Below are 18,594 nucleotides of genomic sequence, written 5' to 3' on the forward strand. Positions count from 1 at the left end.
ATTAAATTACTTTTTTAGTCATTAAAAAAGTAAAGTATGGGATTATTCTTGATTTTTAAGTAACTTAATTACAGTTACTTCTGATGTAATTGTGTTAAATACTGTATAGACTACTAGAACAATTCTATATAAAACAATAGTGAATTTAAAATCGAAATGTAATGTCTAATTAAGGCTGTTCGTGGTATGGCACCAGATTATGTTACAGAACTGATTCACGTAATTCAGGTAGGACACTACGATCAACCAATAAATTGCTTCTTAACATTCCTAGGATGCATCTTAAGCAAAAAGGTGATTGTGTATTCTCCGTTGCTGGTCCGAGGTTATGGAATAGTTTACCACTTCATTGTCATGCCATTCATGCCACTTCATCCATTGCTGTTTTTAAAGGTCGCTTAAAGTCTTGTTTGCTTTCTGCGGCTTTCAATATGTCTCGATTTTAACATGGGCTTGCTTGTTTTATTATCTTTATTATTTTTATTTTTGTATAGTGTGTATGTTGTATCTTGTACAGCACTTTGGGACTACTGTGTAGGGTAAAAAGTGCTCTATAAATTAAACGAAATGAAATAATGTTAAAATATATGTTTTCTCATTTAATGCTGCCCCGTTAAATTCTTTGGCCAGTTCTTGAATAATTTATTTGATTTTATATGATTTATCTGAAAGAATTAAAAGAACAGTTTCATGTCTATCCTTGTATTTTTCATCTGGTCGAGGTTGATAAGGGTTTTAGAAGTACTTAGTAATTAGTAATGCAATTACTTTTCAGACAGAGTAATTAGTGCAGTAATCTAATTACAACATAGAAGATGTAATTAGTATTTAGTAATCAAGTACTTTTTTAGAGTAACTTACCAAACACTGATAAGCAGTTATATAAGTTTGAGGTAAACTATTAAGCAATTTGTAATTTTTTAATTTGTAAGCAAAGGTAAACATGATCTTGTATAAGAACCAATCTGTCATACTGGAGGTTAATTACGGAACTCATCATAATAGACCGTTTTCACAGACTGTGATGACGCATTTCCGCCTTATTTAGCAGCTTAAATCAAGCAAACTTTTTTATATGATACATTTTAAATACTGAGTGTACGTTTATAACATTATACTTTGTGTTATATTACATACTAGGGGTAGTGGTGTCTCAGCAGTTAAGGCTCTGGGTCTCTGCCAAGATGCCACTGTTGGGCCCATGAGCAAGGCCCTTGACCCTATCTGCTCCAGGGGTGCCATATCATGGCTGACCCTGCACTCTGACCCCAGCTTAGCTGGGATATGTGAAAACAAATAAATTTCACTGTATATATGCAAAAAATGTATGTATAATGTGTGACCAAAATAAAGGCATCTTTTCTTCTATATTACCCTGGAATTAGTTTTAAAAAATGAATTACCACATCTGCGAGGTTGTGACAGTAAATTTGGCATCTTCTCCCATCTGACTATCTTAATCCACCGCTCTCTATTTTTTTCCTTTTCAGGAAAGTAATTCAAACATAAAAGTGGATTTTTGCTTTTGGTATTGGAACAAATGTGTAAGTGAAAATATTATTTGCTGTGATCTCCATTCACTCCCATTCACCGCTGAAGTTTACCCTGCAAACGTTTACTTCTGCGTTCCAAAACCCGGAGTGTGAAAAAGGTCTATAATAACCAGTGTTGGGTAAGTTACTCTAAAAAAGTAATTAATTACTAACTACTAGTTACATCTTCTACAGTGTAATTAGATTACTGCACTAATTACTCTGTCTGAAAATTATTGCATTACTTATTATTAATTGCTTTCTAAAACCGTTATCAACCTCGACCAGATGAAAAATACAAGGATAGACATTAAAATGTTCTTATAATTCTTTCAAATAAATCATATAAAATCAAATAAATTATTCATGAACTGGCCAAAGAATTTAACGAGGCAGAGTTGAATTAGAAAACATACATTTTAACATTAGATGTTACATTTTTAATTTTTAAATTCACTATTGTTTTATATAGAATTGTTCTATAGTCTATAGAGTATTTAACACAATTACATCAGAAGTAACTGTAATTAAGTTACTTAAAAATCAAGAGTAATCCCTTACTTTACTTTTTTCTCAATGAAAAAGTAATTTAATTACTGTAATTAATTACTTAGTAATGCATTACACCCAACACTGATAATAACATAATTATTTCGTAAAAGTAATGTCGGACTGCTTTTTCTTTCCATGTCTGCTCTAGTTCTAATTACATCCACCATATGATGGCGCCAATAAGACTCTGTGATCCGGGCGGGGCGCCATCTCTATTATATACAACCACTAGTTACAGCCTGCTCGATTACTGCGTCTCTGCCTTGTGCCATCACCAGTTTGATTAATTCTTATTATTCACTATTAATTCAGCCCACGGTAAGCGTTGTTTTGGGAATCATTACTGTTTGGTGTGCGCTGTTACGTTGACGTGACGTGATGGATGTAAACACTGGATTCATTCGCGTCATTGTACGATATTTATCGTAGCAGTTATTGCTCTCTTGTAGGTTATATTGCTTGTATTTTTGTCTTTATGTGTACTAGGGGAAAATTGCTTTGTTGTGGCGTTAGGCTGAGATACTCGGCAAAATTATGTTTTATTTGGATAATTAAATTAGTAGCATGTTATTATTACAGACGTCCTAGTGCGCTGCGCGAACAACACTCGGAATCATCTTCACTATTAAGACATAGACCTAAACATATATATATATATATATATATATATATATATATATATATATATATATATATATATATATATATATATATATATATAAACGAGTAGTCATGAAACATATCTAATTACAATATTTCAGGGTCCGTTTTTTGTAAGAACGAGAGAGGCTATTTTACGATTTGTCAAGCGTAGGACCAATTCATAAGTTGATGGACCTGGATGCACTTGGCTTTTTCTCCAGAAATGCTGTGTTGAGTTAGTAAGCTGCCAAGCCCACCATTTCTGAGAAGCAGGAACAACTCATCAGTCAATCAGTAGCACTTAATGCGATGATGCAGTTCATTTTTATGATGCAGATTACAAGACAGACAGACATTGTGCTTTTCTTTAAAAAAGTCCTTATTAGTTTACCTGTTAGTCATCCCTTATACGTTTTCCTCTCATAGTCTTTAATCTTTAATTTGATTATTATTATTTATTTATTTTGCATTTTTATTCTCAAGCATCAGGGTCAGAAATGAGCTTTTTCATTAAAGGGCAATATTTGCCCCCTGGATTTAATTTTCAGGGGCATTGTATGCCTTTTAAAGGGCTTTTTTCCTAACCAAATAAAATACATAAGGTGTCATCCCTTTTATGTCAAATAGTTAAATAGAACTAATTATTTAAAATAAATTCTCAGTATGAATAACTAGATTGAGAATTTATTTTAGAATCCTATCTTGTCTGTTTAGTAACCATGGCAATATCAGTTAGGATCTCATTTTGGACAAAAGCTATTACAGAATAACATTTCCTAAATGCATTATCCTATCTTAACTACAGTTAGGATTTGCTTCTGTAATATGAATTTGTGAAAAATCCTAAGTTAACTGATCAGATCTTAAGTGAAGACTTAAGATAAAAAGTTTTCTGTAATACGCCCCCAATTGTACAAGAAAGAAACACAGTTGCACATAGAGGCTGACCGATAGTGGATTTGCCGATACCAAGAACTAAGGTGGTGGGAAAGGCTGATAACTCGATTTTTAGAATGTCAAAAAACAAAGTCTTGTGCTGAGTGACTCCAGTCAGGCTTCCTAAGCAACCAGTTGGCCCAGTTGCTAGGGTGGGTAGAGTCACGTTGGGTTAACCTCCTCGTGGTCGCTATAATGTGGTTATCACTCTCGGTGGGGCACGCGGAGAATAGCCTGGGTCTCCACACGTGCTACGTCTCCGCGGTAACACGCTCAACAAGCCACGTGATAAGATGCGCGGATTGACGGTCTCAGACGCGGAGGCAACTGAGATTCGTCCTCCACCACCCCGATTGAGGCGAGTCACTACGCCACCACGAGGACCTAGACCACATTGGGAACTGGGCATTCCAAATTGGGGAGAAAAAAACAAAAAACAAAATCGTATTCTTTCCTCACTGTGACGAGCACGGACAAAGAGTCCTAAATGAATAAAATCTCAGATGCAGTTTATTGTTCAACCAGAATAACCACTAAAAATTAAGATTTGGTGCATAACGTGGGACTTTTAAGTATAAACAAGTCCAAAATTCTCAATATGAATAACTAGATTGAGAACTTATTACCATTTAACCATAAAATTCAATCAACATTAACTCATACTTAGGCCTAAATAGGGGAATTAATTTTGGGGGCATTTTTTGTCCCTATATTCTGAATTTCAGGGGCACTTTTGTCACTATCAGTGGCATTTCTGCCCTTTGCTTGCCTTAATTTCTGACCCTGCTCAGCATAATACAGATTTCTCTTTTAAGTGAGTTAATTTCACCCCACATGTGATTCTGTGGTTTCTCCATAGTGTGGAGATGTTTTACACCTGTGGACCCAATGAGGCAATGGTGGTGTCAGGTAAGACTAATCATATCACATAAATTTGTTTCCATTTTCAGTACAAATCATGAAAAATAAGTTTACTTGTGTGATGTCACTCCCATACCAGGTTTCTGCCGCTCTCCACCGGTCATGATCTCTGGTGGAAGAGTGTTTGTTTTTCCGTGCATCCAGCAGATTCAGAGGTAATATTTTCTCTGTGTGCGTTTGTATATCTGTGCGGTTCCGTTCGCGTAAACAAATCTCAGCTCTTTCTCTCTCTTCCATCACAGAATCTCTCTGAACACTCTGACGCTGAATGTTAAGAGTGATAAAGTCTACACACGTCATGGAGTGCCCATCTCTGTCACTGGAATTGCACAGGTTTCCTACTTTCGTTCACACTTTCTAATAAGATGAAAAAAGAACTTGCGCCCAGATTATTCTGATGTTTTGGATTTCACTACATTGCTATCGGCCGATAAAAGCATGTAACACTGGTGAAACATGTTTACTGCTTAAAACACACACACAAACAGAAGAATCCAGGAATGTTCAGCTGATTGAGTTGCCCAGTCAAGGTCCAAATCACTGTAATTGAATGTGCAAGAAATCAAATATGTACTGAGGGCTCTGTGAAACGTACATGTTGTTGTTTGTTGCCTGGCTAAACTGCATATTCTTTTTCCTAAAGATGAAGATTCAAGGGCAGAATAAGCAGATGTTGGCTGCAGCATGTCAGATGTTCATGGGAAAGTCAGAGGGTGAGATTGCCCATATCGCCTTGGAAACACTGGAGGGCCACCAGAGAGCCATCATTGCTCATTTGACTGTGGAGGTATGAAACACGCATGCATAAATACTGCTCATCTTGTAAATTTACCGAACTCTGCAACTTATTTGTTACAACTAGATATATGGGCAGTTTCCAGGACAGGGTTTAAATAAAGCCAGGAGTAGGCCTTAATCTAGAATAGTTAATCATGTCTTAAAAAATGGCTTTCTGAAATACAGATTAAGTACCGATTACTAACACCTGGACTGTGGAGTCCAGGGGCACGTTCAGCCCCAACAAAACGTAGCAAACCGGTTATTTAAACGGAAACGGTGGTGCATTGAACACCCTGTTGTGTTACGCAAGCGTTGCAACTATGGCAGCTGAGAAGGCCGTTCTCTGCGTTCATTTCCAAGAATTTTCGGAGCCTGATGAAATCGGTTTAAATACGTGTTTAATACTACAAAATACGCTCGATGTTACAGTCACTGCCCTTGCCGTCCAGAATAGCAGAGAACATCCAAATCGAGTGAAGGGAAATGTGGAAACTGTGGTTCCTAATTATGGTGATCCAACATTCGCCTCGCATTTCAGGATGACAAAGCAAACATTTCTTCTAATGTCTTCAATTGTTGCATACACCAAGCTGCAGTGGACACATTTGTAAAGGACTTTAGTTGGATCCATTGTGCGCACTGCCTTTTTAATACGGCGGAGTTTATATACATGTCGCTGCTGATTGGGTAACACCTCTGACACACCCACCAAATGAGAGAAAACGTACCTCAAAGCCCGTTGCACACCGTTTCTAGGAAACATGTCGTTCAACCCTGAAACCGACCGTTTTGAGATTGAACGTGCCCCTGAACTAAAGTAAACAAGATTAATTTAAAACCACCTGCGCTAGTCTGAATTAGCTGGACCGAGGTTGCCTATAAAACATGGAATGGACCCAGAAAAGCCTAAAATTGTATGGAACTGGAGAAGCAAATCCAAGAAAAACAAAGGCAGCAGAAAAGAGACTGTGCTCAAAACACTTTACTGAGCATGGGAAAACTGTTTTAAAACAAATAGTTTCAAGACACCCCATCATTGAAGATAAACTGCACATATCAGATGTGGAATCAAAGAAAAGGAATGCCTGAAAATCTATTTGTAAGGAATTCAATGCAAATGAACACGCATCTACAAGAGCAATACAACAACTTCAGGTAAGAATTGTTAGCTTTATTACCTTACTGTTTTGTGAAATCACTGGGTTGACATTACAGTTGTTTTTCAATACTGCTGTGGATAGGTGTTGTGGAAGAATATAAAAATAAACCTAAAAAAAATGCTTCTGAAGCCCGAAGAGAGAGGTTTAACACCGGTGGAGGACCTACAAATAAATAATGGAGAGCCAGCAACCTTTGTGACAGTTCAGATGATGGATCACATGAATTTCATGAACATAAGATAAAGTATCTTAAGGAGGAGCATGAAATGAAAATGAAAATACTGCAAGTAGAACTGGAAATGAAGATGGAGAGAGAGATGCAACTGTCTCAGATGTCACATCAAGACATGAATCTGTGAAATTAATATTGTTTTATTAACTCATGTTGGATGTTATGGCTGTTTCTGTAACATTCCAGACAAAATATACACTTTTACTTTTAAAATATATTTGAAATCTGAGCAGAAGTATGAAAAGGTAAATAATGTCAAAAATATCTACTTAAAGTGGCACAATACAAAAGCATCTCTGTATGCAAGTCCTTCTCTGTGGTCTGTTGTAAATGTTGATACGTCTGGATTGTCATCCTCTTCTATTGGAGGATCTGGGCATCCATGCTATTTCAGATAGCTGTGAAGAACAGCTGTTGCAATGATGACAGTGTAGCATCTTCTTGGTTTGAACCGAAGTGTTTTCAGAAGGCACTGAAAACAATTCTTCCAAACACCAAACATGCACTCTATTAGACCCCTAGTGCGCATATGAGCCCGGTTGTAACGCCATTGCTCAGCTGTTTTTGGGTGCAAGTATGGTGTAAACAAAAAATTATTCTGAGCATACCCACTGTCACCAAGCAATATTCCATCATGTGTCCTCTTTCAAACTGAGTATACAGAGATGAGTTAAGGAAAATCCAGGAATCATGAGTTGCACCTTTCCAATGTGTAACAATGTTTGAAAACTGTAACTGGGGAGGACATACACTTTTGACATTTGTGGAAAACCAATTCTTGCGGTTCCTGTATTCCTCAGCATCTGGAGTAGGGGGATGTTTTATGGGAATATGGGTTCCGTCTATGCAGCCTATGACTCCTGGGAAGTTCCCATATTCATGAAATTGAACCTTGTAGTTAGCCTGGGTTGTAGCATCAGGGAAGTTTATGTAAAGTCCTCTTAATTCACAAATGGCCCTTCATACTCTGTGAATGACTTTACATACTGTTGGTTCACTGACACCACATAAATCCCCAGTTTCTCGGTGAAAGGTGCCACATGCCAAAAACCTTAAAATGATGAGCACCTGGAGTCAAACTGATACAGGCCGTCCTTTTTGGGTCACAGATGAAAGCCTGGGTTCTAAAAGTGAAATAATCTCCACTGCATTTACTTTATGCATTCGAAAACGATCTCGAAAACTAATTTCATCAAAATGTTGCAGTGGGTCACTTCTGTTGTTAAGAACTTGTCTAGCTGGTGGTACTCGTTGATCTTCATTTACATAGTCCAAGTAATCCATGTGTCTTCTTTGACAAACAACATTAATCTGAAGTTAAACCTGCCTCCTGGGGAGTTTAATTTAAGCCTCAATTTAGTCCTGGAGTAGCTCTAATCTTCCTTCAGAAAATCAGCTTAGTAAATTCAGGAGTTGGCTAAGTCTAGGACTATTTCAAACCATGACTGAGAAAGCAGATTTCTGTTAATCTTGTTTAAAAGTTCGTTTTAGTCTAGGACTAGGCTTAATCTCTGTCCGGAAAACCGCCCGATAGTATACCTAGTCTTGTACATGATTAAATGGAAATGAAGATTTAGAGAACAAAGTGCATTCTCAATATTTTAGCCTTGCATTCTTTCAGGAAAGGTTTCTTTACTTTCATATGACGACTTAAAGTCCAATGGGCATATTACAGAATAGGGATGATAAGATTCACCGATTCGCATCGGTGCATCGGCATAAAAGTTAACGATGCGATGCATCGATTTAAAAAAGTGTGCTTCGGATACAAGTTGGCATTTGTATCGCGATGCATCGTTTGTAACATATTTGCATTGGTAAAAACCGATTTATTTATATATAATTATTAGTAGATGCGCTATACTTTTATAATTTAGAAAGTGACCAATAATTTGTGACCAGTATTTTTATATGTAGATAGATTTCTCCTCTCTAAACTGTTTCTCAAGTGTGTTCTCTCGTATCACAACACTACAGAGACCAAGGCGTGTCATGAGAGTCACATAGAATATAGATTAACATGGCAGAGGTAGAGCTGCATCTTCCACCAAATAATTACAAATCCAACGTTTGTAAACACTTTGGGTTTTATAAGAGAGATGGAAATTTTGATAAAACCCTAAATAAAAGCGAACTATGTGTACCATATTGAATTGCCTAGCATCATATTTTTTTCCACTGCATCGTATCGCATTGTGTTGAATCGAATCGAAATCGGATCAGTAGCTGCTTCATATGTATCTTTAATGTATCATATCGTTGGCTATGCATCGAGATGCGTATCGCATCGGCCTCAGTTATGGAGATGCACATCCCTCTAACAGAAAGATCCTAACTTTAGAATACTATCTTATCTGTTTAGTAACCATGGCAATATCAGTTAGGATTTCATTTTGGACAAAAGCTATTACAGAATAACATTTACTAAATGCATTATCCTATCTTAACTACAGTTAGGATTTGCTTCTGTAATATGAATTTGTGAAAAATCCTAACTTAACTGATCAGATCTTAAATTAAGACTTAAGATAGGAAGTTTTCTGTAATACGCCCCCAATTGTACAAGTAAGAAACCTAGTTGCACATAGAGGCTGACTGATAGTGGATTTTGCCGAGACCAAGAACTAAGGTGGTGGGAAGGGCCGATAACCGATTAATCTGCCGACAGTTTTTAAAATCTTTTTTTAGAATGTCAGAAAACACAATCTTTAACTTTTCTCACTAAGACGGGCACAGACAAAGAGTCCTAAATGAATAAAATGTCAGATGCAGTTTATTGCTCAACTAAAATCCCAAAAATAACCACTAAAAAATGAAGATTTGGTGCATAACGCTGGACTTTTAAGTATAAACAAGTCCAAAATACACCAGGGTCTCTTATTTTGAAATGAAGTAATGATGAAAAAACTATCGGCAATTATCTATACCGATTTTTGCCAATAACAAGGGCGTAGATTTGGCTTAAACATTGGGGGGTTGCAGCATGAAGCATTTGCATGTTTCCATTGATCATGGTTTAAATAATGGGGGGGTTGTACTTGCTTGTTTTGATTAACAAGCCCCCCATCCTCCCCAGAATCTACACCCCTGGCCGATAACAATAGTTCCAAAAAGCAACTATCGGCACTGATTTATCAATAAAATCGATATATAGGTCTGCCTCTAGTTGCACATTAATTGTGTTGTGTGTTTATTCTTTAGGAGATCTACAAAGACCGTAAGAAGTTCTCAGAGCAGGTGTTCAAAGTGGCTTCATCTGACCTTGTCAACATGGGCATTAGTGTGGTCAGCTACACACTCAAAGACGTTCATGATGACCAGGTCTGTTTGTGTTATTGTGTTTAACTAATTCAGTAATTTTTAGACTGCGTTTTTACGTTCGTCCCCACTGTTTTTCCTACTATTCCTATGTAAACATGCACTAGCTTTTTCCAGAGTCTCGTGCAGGTGTGGCACATTTTTTTAGATACAGTGTCAAGTTAAAAAGAACTTCAACTGTTCAACTGCCCTAGGGATGTTTATTCAGCTTGTTAAGATTAGGTTGTTTTACAAATGCTTTTAAAGTGTAGGATCCATGTGATCTTGGAATCAATCTCTTTCTCTCATTTTACCTGTCTGTGTCACTCCTTCTTTCAGGATTACCTGCACTCTTTGGGAAAAGCACGTACGGCACAGGTGCAGAGGGATGCACGTATCGGGGAAGCCTTGAACAAAAGAGATGCAGTGATCAGGGTAAGAGTGCTCTCTTCTCTATTGCAAATTCTTTTTTCTCTTCCACACTCTTGCAGATTTTGCGTAGTATTTATGTTATGTTCACACATTATGCCTTTCTCATCCTCATGTTTCACTGTAATCTTTGTAGGAATCCCATGCTATGCAGGAGAAGGTATCTGCTCAGTACATGAATGAGATTGAAATGGCAAAGGCTCAAAGGAACTATGAGCTAAAGAAGGCTGCTTATGACATTGAGGTCAACACTAAAAAAGCTGAGTCTGAGATGGCCTACCAGCTACAGGTAAAACTACAAGCAAGATTTGGTAACCATCACCGATGTGAAATATTGTTCTGTCTTCCAGCGTTTCCCTGGAGTTAACTTTTTGAGAATAAATTACAAGACTCATGGTGAAACAAAGACAGAAGATCCACAGCTATTGCCAGATTGTATTCACTCATATAGAAACCAGATTGTATGAGAAAAGAAGTAGTCACCTTTTCCAGGAAAATAGATGTGCTTATGAGAAGTAAGAAAAACCTTTCTAACACAATACAAGTTCTTTGTTATCTCTGCAAAAGCACAAAAACATTCATGGTGTTCTTGTTAGTAGAGTTGTTAACTAAGATGACCTATGGTAAATTAGAAGTGTTATTGGCAGAAATGAATGTAGACGTTAATATTTTTTTTCAGTAAATCTTCACCGCTGCTGTACAACTTTTACATTAGGTGGCGAAGACAAAGCAGCGGATTGAGGAGGAGAAGATGCAGGTTATGGTGGTGGAGCGATCACAGCAAATCACACTGCAGGAACAGGAGATCACACGCAAAGAGATGGAACTGGAGGCCAAAGTCAAGAAACCAGCCGATGCTGAGCGATACCGACTGGAGAAACTGGCAGAAGCTGAGCGGTGAGCAGTTTTAACCATGGTTGTGCAAATTTTGATGTAATCAAACTAATACCCCATAGAAAGTTCTATGTCTGACAACTTCTGCTCATTTTTTTGTCTCCAACAGTCTTCAACTCATTATGGAGGCAGAGGCTGAGGCTGAATCCATTAGAGCAAGTCATTGGTCATCCTTGTTTAGGCCAATTGCCTTTTTAACTTTTAATGTTCTGAAAACTGTTTGGTATTTTTTGAACTGCACACAGCTCAGACATTTAATGTCTTCATAAATGAAAATAAGTGTGATAGTTCATGTTTATTCAGTATTTGCAGATGCATTACAGTTCCATCTAGTAAAATTCATTTGTGCAAATCAGGTAAGAGGAGAGGCCGAAGCGTACGCTGTGGAGGCTAAAGGTCGTGCAGATGCAGAGCAAATGGCAAAGAAGGCTGAAGCATTCCAGCATTACAAGGAAGGAGCAATGGTGGACATGTTGCTAGAGAAACTGCCACTGGTGAGAAATCCACATAAAGCGCCTACTCTTGTTTCAATGCAACAAAGTTAGATGTTCTGTTTTGATGGTAAATTGAGTTTTTCTTGTGTTACACTAGATGGCAGAGGAGATAAGTAAGCCTCTGACAGCTACGAATAAGGTCACCATGGTGTCCAGCGGAGATTCAGAGGTTGGCGCAGCCAAGTTGACAGGTGAAGTGCTGGATATCATGACCAGACTGCCTGAAGCCATCGAGAAACTGACTGGTGTCAGCATTTCCCAGGTGAAAACAAACCTATTTCCTTGTGTACTTGCATTCTCAACAATATGTAGAGATATGAGGTTTGTATTATAAAAAAAACGAATCAACAACAGAAACAAAGATCTTAGCTTTGTCCCAAATGACCCACTATACATAGTGGACTTAAACTACAATGCACACTATGCACTTGGCCATCTGGTGTATGAATTGTCATAGGGTAGTATAATCTCAAATGGAACACAAACAGTTTTTTACCACATGGTAGTGTACATTGTTCTTCAGAAGTTGCCAGAAGTGACGGATTAAACACGTGTTTGGCGCATTTGCCAACCTCAGTTAAACACTTACTGTATATCTCAAATAATATCCATATTCACACAACGTAGGATGATGACAAAGCATTCAACTCACATTTGTAATGTGTTGTCTTCACATAAGGTTTGCCAATTGCCACATTCACCTTTAATTACAATTGTTTAGAAAGGCCAGCATCGCGGCCGGTTAACCCCGTCCCTACCACTACATATGAAATGCCCCAAAAGCTGAGTGTATGAGATGCCCTAAATTCTACACTGTTATTTTGGTTGAAGTACATCATGGGTACTCGTAGTACTCTTAAACACATTTCTGTGTGAACACACTACTTTAACTACAAAATGGCGCAGAATAGTGCAGAATTATGCGATTTGGGACGCAGCTCATTGCTTAATCCGCCTAAATATGTAGTGTGTGCATATACTTGCAGGCATGAGTGACACAGAATTTCTCTTCCCTTTTAGGTGGCTCGTACTGGTTGAACCCACCTTTTCTTCAACAGAGCTATGACTTTAATGTTGTACGCATGCCTCACTATAATTCCCTTTATAAATTTTCCTTGACTTTTTTCTCTTTTTTATTGAAGTCATTCTCTTTTCTCTTTGTAACCTATTTATGTCCCCATTTCTCCATTTATGTCTATCTTCCACATGCATCTTTTTTGTTTCTTTCTTTTCCATGTCTCTCTCTCTCTCTCCCTCTCTAACACTGCCTGTCCTTTTTGCTTTGTTGCCACAAACCAAAGTGCTTTTTAATCTAAAAGTCCAGAGAAGAAGAATGCTGTTCTTAATGCTTTTTATTTCTAATGTCTTTGTGCCATTCACAGTGAACTCAAGGATATGTTGAATGACAGCTTTTTTCCAAAAGCTGTTTTTTATTATTATTATTATTATTATAGAAGACTTTTAAAATGCTAGTAGTGTATTAAGACCATTTAGTTAGTCTTGACCTTTCCATTAGTAGTTGTAAAGTTTATCTTTGGAAGCCAAAGTAACATGAAGGGATCCACACAGGAAAGCAGTCATTTATAAGCTTTTGTCACATCATGTGTTGATGGCAATCAATAACTGGTGCTGTTGTAACTTTTTCTGGGGTTTAAATGGGATATACTTTCACTTTTCCTTAAGGATGTGTTTAAATGGTGTAGCTATAAGTTTAACAGTTTGACATAACCTTATAGGAATTATTGCAGTTATCTGCTTCAAATGGTACTATGCTCAGTTCAGTGGAAATCTGATGATACTGCCTATTATGTCAGATCATCTTGAATCTTTCCAGTGTATGAGGAAACTGAACAATCAGTTGTCTTTATATGTAATGTGAGAAAAGTTAAAGGTCAGTGTTTTTTGGTTGTAATTATATATTTAATATGTTGGTTATGCTACAAATGCTACCTAGGTCTATCATTACATCATAATTGTAAACATAAGTAATTTCCTCAAATGTTCAAATGTCAGACTCATTACAGTATGTTGAAGCTACTTGTGTTAACACTAAAGGCTTTTATTATTTTTCATTTTTCATTGCATTAGCTCCAAATCCAATCATAAAACTAGCACATTATGTTATGGTACTTTACAGACGTTGTAGCAAAGAATCACAATCTTCTTTTTAATGTTTTGTGACTAATATTTTATAATTGAAGTGAGATGCATCCCTCTAAGGCTGAAGATGTCCATTTATTATTGGTGGGCAAAAAAAATAAATACCATAATGTATCGATAGATTTAGTGTGTCAGGGCATTAGTTAGACCTACTGTTATGCTGTGTAGGCTAGTGCTGCTATGTTAGTGTGTTGAAGAAATACTTGTTAACAAATGTCATTTAAACATAAAATATATATATATTCTGTACTATTTATACAGTTATGTATCCGAATCACCAGTTTTAAATGTTATGATTTTAATCAATGCATGCAAAGACCAACACATATAAAACACTTTACTCTGAATTAACTATTTGTGCTTATGATGCCTTAAACTAAACTCACTGCAACAATAAACATTTAATTCAATAATAATAACAAAATCTGTCTAAATTTAATAAAAAGGTGACTAGCAGGAGATTTCAACCTGTGTTAACTGTGAAAGTGTGCTTGCTTTCTCAATTTAAAATACACAATACTTTCTGACTAGAAAATGTGCAGGCACCTGTGATGGTTGAATGTAGAAAGCTGTGGAATTTTCTGTCAGTGTGGGTGATGCTGGGACAAGTGAAAAGATTACTTGGAGCAATATTCTTTGCATGTGAACGTTCAGACAGAGAAGCAATCTGAAATGCAGTGGTGACACTGACTCAGAATGTATATAGTAAATAATAAAAATAATAATACAAAAAATTAATAAATATGGGCCATGCCCACAATAGCTAAACATTAAGCTTTTAATGGTGCTAACCATCTGAAAATTAGCAAGAATTAAACCAAAGCACTACAGGTGCACTTCTGTGCCACCATTTGCTCATTAGCTTTTGCTGCAGAGAACTGTTTGGGAAAAAGCTAGAAATAAGGAAATTCGCTTATATAGTCTTCTTGTATAATCATGATAATAATTAAAATAGTACATGTCTGGGTGTACACAATTTTCAAAACAATATCTTCTGGTATAATTGTTTTTCTTAAGAGATAAGGCCTGATAACAAGCTCATAAATGGAACCAGGAGTGATGGAGCAGGGAAAGATCTACAATATGCAGTGTTGTGAGTCCCAAGGTAAAGGAGTGAGGAAAATCTTCTCCAAAAATAAAAAAGCAAAGTATCATGCAGGGGTGTCTGTCAGAAAACACATAGCTGGTCTGCATCAGGCCAACTGTAGCTATTCTGAAGTTTACAAAACCCTAAAGGCAGAGAAAATCCCTATTTCTCTATAAGCTATTAAGAGAATATGTCAACACTTTGAAACAACAGGTGATGTTGCCAGAAAGAAAGGATCTGGGAGGCCCATAAAGCCCATAAAAACAGTCAGCAGAATTCAAGACCTCAAGAAACAAGACTCTTTCGAGAAGAACGAAAAGGTTATCTAATGCAAGTTTTGTATCTTGAAGATGTTGAAAAGCTATTGCTGTCTCAGAAAAACATCAAAGACAATTACGTTTTTGCCAGAATATAGAAAGTTTGATTCAGAGTGGTTCAGCAGAGTTGCGTGGAGTGATGAATCATGATTTGAGGTGCATTGTGATGTCCCAGAGAGGTGTCTTGAAAGATCTGGTGAGAAATACAATAGTAGATGCATCTCTATCACTGTGAAGCTTGGAGGAAGAGGTTTCATGGTGTGGGAAGCCTTTTCAGCTGCTGATACTGGTGAGCTGCTTCACTGTGAAAAGTAAATTAATGCTTTGGAGTACAGGAGAATTTTGCAGAAAGGCTTTCATCCCACAATTGAAAAGTTGTTTTCTAAAGAGGAATGATCAGATGTTATCTTTCAACAAGACAATGCTCCTGTCCACACTGCAAAGACCACCAAGAAGTGGCTTGAGAACAAGTCCATCAGGCTCTTGTTTTGGCCTGGTCAGAGTCCAGATTTGAACCCTGTTGAGATTATGGTCTCATCAACTGTTTAAAGCCATCAACATTGAGTGGAACAACACTGACTCTTCTTTCTATAAAAAGCTGTTTGCAAGTTTACCCACAAGGCTTAAACAGTTAAAGAAATGAAAGGGGAAAACTATCCCATACTAAGTTACTTTATTTGTTCAATTCTTGCTAATTTCCTGACTATTTATTTGTGGTTATGAGCATTAACGTTTTTAAATTTCAACGGACTGTAATGTGTTAATGTTGCATTTTTAATAATAATAAATAAAAAATATTTGTTCCCTACTGCCTGGTGACTAGCTTCTGATTGGTAGAACAACGTGACTGTAAACCTTTGATTGGCTGTTTTACTTGAAAAGAAATGAACAGGCGTGTTCTTCAATAATAGTAAAGAGAACAAGGCTTTGGTGTCTCTTTGCTATTGTATAACCCGTATATATGTTGATTTCAGATACCTCGTTTCTCAGACCTAGTCAACAAAGTGTTTTGTCTTGAGGTGAATTTCTGTATTTGCTAAAATGGTAAGAAACATTCAGGCAAAAACATTCTAAACCGCACAATTAACCTGTAACAGACTATTTAGCAGACAATGGCCACCTCTATTTAAATGAACGGGAGAAACTGGAACGCCCAACCAAGAAGCCGTAGCACCCAACGGATGTAGAAAGGAAGTCCCGCCTTACAGGTAAAAGAGCCAATCACCTTTTAGATACAGACATCGTCTGTCAATCAACTCGCAAATGCGCATGCGCATTAGCTATACAATCCGGGAAAAGTGCGTGTTTTAGAGTAAAATGAGGTGAAGAAGCACAGTTTATGATTCCAATATTATCACATTTTATTGCTGATTTGAAATGTTCCTTGATCGTAATCTTGACCAACCATTTTTGAGATTTCGGTGTTCCCCCCATTCAAGTCGATAGGAGCTGCACTGGCAGGACTGGAAATAGCCTCCCGAGAGCGAGTCAAAGATGGCCAACAGTGAACTGATTTGCTAGAAAGATTTGCCTGTAACCTCTCAGCTGCACTAATACATGTAAATACCTTAACTCTTATCTACCAACAGCAAAGAACAGAACTGTCTAGTCTTTATGTTTGTTAAAAATTAAAACTACTGAAAAAGTCCTCATTTAAAAACCTATAATAGTAGACCTGTACAAAACTTACTCAGTATTTGTAAGAGGCAATACATGTTTAAAACACAATGTTTTGGAAAGAGATATTAGAGTTTCATGGCTTAGACAAGATGAAAGGAAAAAAAAGGCAAAGAGATACTACTAACCAAAATGTCATTTAAAATAAGTCGTGAGCAATTTGATCAGGCAATTCAGACTCATTATCGGAGGGATAAAATTATTGAAAGTATAAAACAGAGGTCCATCGGTAGTGGATTTTGCCAAAACCGATCATTAAAAAAAAATAAAAAAAAATATATATATATATATATATATATATATATATATATATATATATATATATATAAAATAAAAAAAGATTAATTAGCCGATAGTTTTAAAAATGGATTCATGGAATGTAAAAAACAACAACAACAAAAAAAAAATTAGTCTTTCCTTAATATGGCGGGAACAAACATTGAGGCTACAAGAGTCTAAAATGAATAAAATCCCAGATGCAATTTTAGTGCAGAAGATGGGACTTTTATCTGTTAACAAGCCCCAAACACGCAAGGGGCTCTTATTTTGAAATTACAGAGACTTGGCTTTGTTACAAATTCTTTATATTTAAATATTTTCCTAATTAACATTTTTATAGACTCTGTATTCACCAGATGAAGAGTTTTGTATATGTATATTTTTCACCAGATGAGGTTTAATGAATAAGGTTTATTATTACTACTAAAATATGAAGTTAGAGACACAGTGCATGTATCCATAGTCACATTTTTCTTTGTATTTAATTAATTTAGAACACTTGATTATCTAATCAAATAAGAAAATATGCATTGAAGTGAGGATAAAATATGGATATTGTCAATGATGAAAACTTTCGTCATCTATCGGCATAGATTTTTGCCTATAACCGATAATTCAAAAAGCAACAGTTGACTCCAATTAATTTGTAAAGCCGATATATCGGTCTACCTCTAGTATGAAAACAATAGATTTTACTAAGAAGTAGGACCAAAAGTATTTGCATATCAAAAGACAATGCTTTTAAACTCCAGAGATTCTCCTAAAATATACTACATCTTTACCTGTACTGTATAGTGTGGTTGTAATCCAGATTGCATCTGATAACACAGTTGTTCCAGTAAAATGTTTTTTTATTGTTCATATAAGGAGAAACAGTTACAGTTGGATGAATAAGTGTTGATCTATGCAGTAAAGTCATCCTTAAGAGTAGTTAATAAGTATTAAGAGCAACAAAAGTAACACTAATTCATATATATTGAGAACTGTGTAATTTTCAAAGACATATCATGGGCTACAACAAGGATTATACATGGAGGACCAGCCATTCACCTGGCTGTTTACTGGACACAGACGGCATCATGGAGGTCAGTGATTGGATGGTTTAGCAATATGTTAACACCCTCTATTCTGATCTCTAATGTTGCCTTTTTAATACATTTTTAAAATCATATTTCAACTGCACCAGAAAAACAATCCTTCCCCCC

General features: G+C 36.5%; 1 protein-coding gene across 2 annotated transcripts; it reads left to right on the forward strand.

The window, feature by feature from the left end:
* Positions 1 to 2,287: 2,287 nt before the first annotated feature.
* Positions 2,288 to 14,376, forward strand: LOC127421096 (flotillin-1-like). 2 transcript variants are annotated; one of them, XM_051663861.1, is made up of 13 exons: positions 2,288 to 2,402; positions 4,522 to 4,571; positions 4,663 to 4,738; positions 4,826 to 4,916; positions 5,227 to 5,370; positions 9,957 to 10,076; positions 10,392 to 10,487; positions 10,618 to 10,770; positions 11,197 to 11,378; positions 11,485 to 11,530; positions 11,732 to 11,869; positions 11,967 to 12,131; positions 12,890 to 14,376. In XM_051663861.1, exons 2-13 carry the CDS (start codon positions 4,529 to 4,531, stop codon positions 12,905 to 12,907), a joined length of 1,272 nt encoding a protein of 423 aa, XP_051519821.1. In that variant the 5' UTR covers positions 2,288 to 2,402; positions 4,522 to 4,528; the 3' UTR covers positions 12,908 to 14,376. The 2 variants fall into 2 exon arrangements, with proteins under 2 accessions (XP_051519821.1, XP_051519822.1); XM_051663862.1 differs by lacking the exon at positions 2,288 to 2,402 and adding an exon at positions 2,512 to 2,529.
* Positions 14,377 to 18,594: the final 4,218 nt, after the last annotated feature.

This window comes from Myxocyprinus asiaticus, chromosome 30 (genome assembly GCF_019703515.2).
Source record: "Myxocyprinus asiaticus isolate MX2 ecotype Aquarium Trade chromosome 30, UBuf_Myxa_2, whole genome shotgun sequence".
Lineage (NCBI taxonomy): Eukaryota > Metazoa > Chordata > Actinopteri > Cypriniformes > Catostomidae > Myxocyprinus > Myxocyprinus asiaticus.

Excerpts from the sequence above, each read along its gene's own strand:
- LOC127421096 (XM_051663861.1), top strand. The coding sequence starts at position 4,529 with ATGTTTTACACCTGTGGACCCAATGAGGCAATGGTGGTGTCAG. Across the intron at positions 11,379-11,484 it reads AAACTGGCAGAAGCTGAGCG|TCTTCAACTCATTATGGAGG; the intron begins GTGAGCAGTTTT and ends TGTCTCCAACAG. Across the intron at positions 11,531-11,731 it reads CTGAGGCTGAATCCATTAGA|GTAAGAGGAGAGGCCGAAGC; the intron begins GCAAGTCATTGG and ends TGTGCAAATCAG.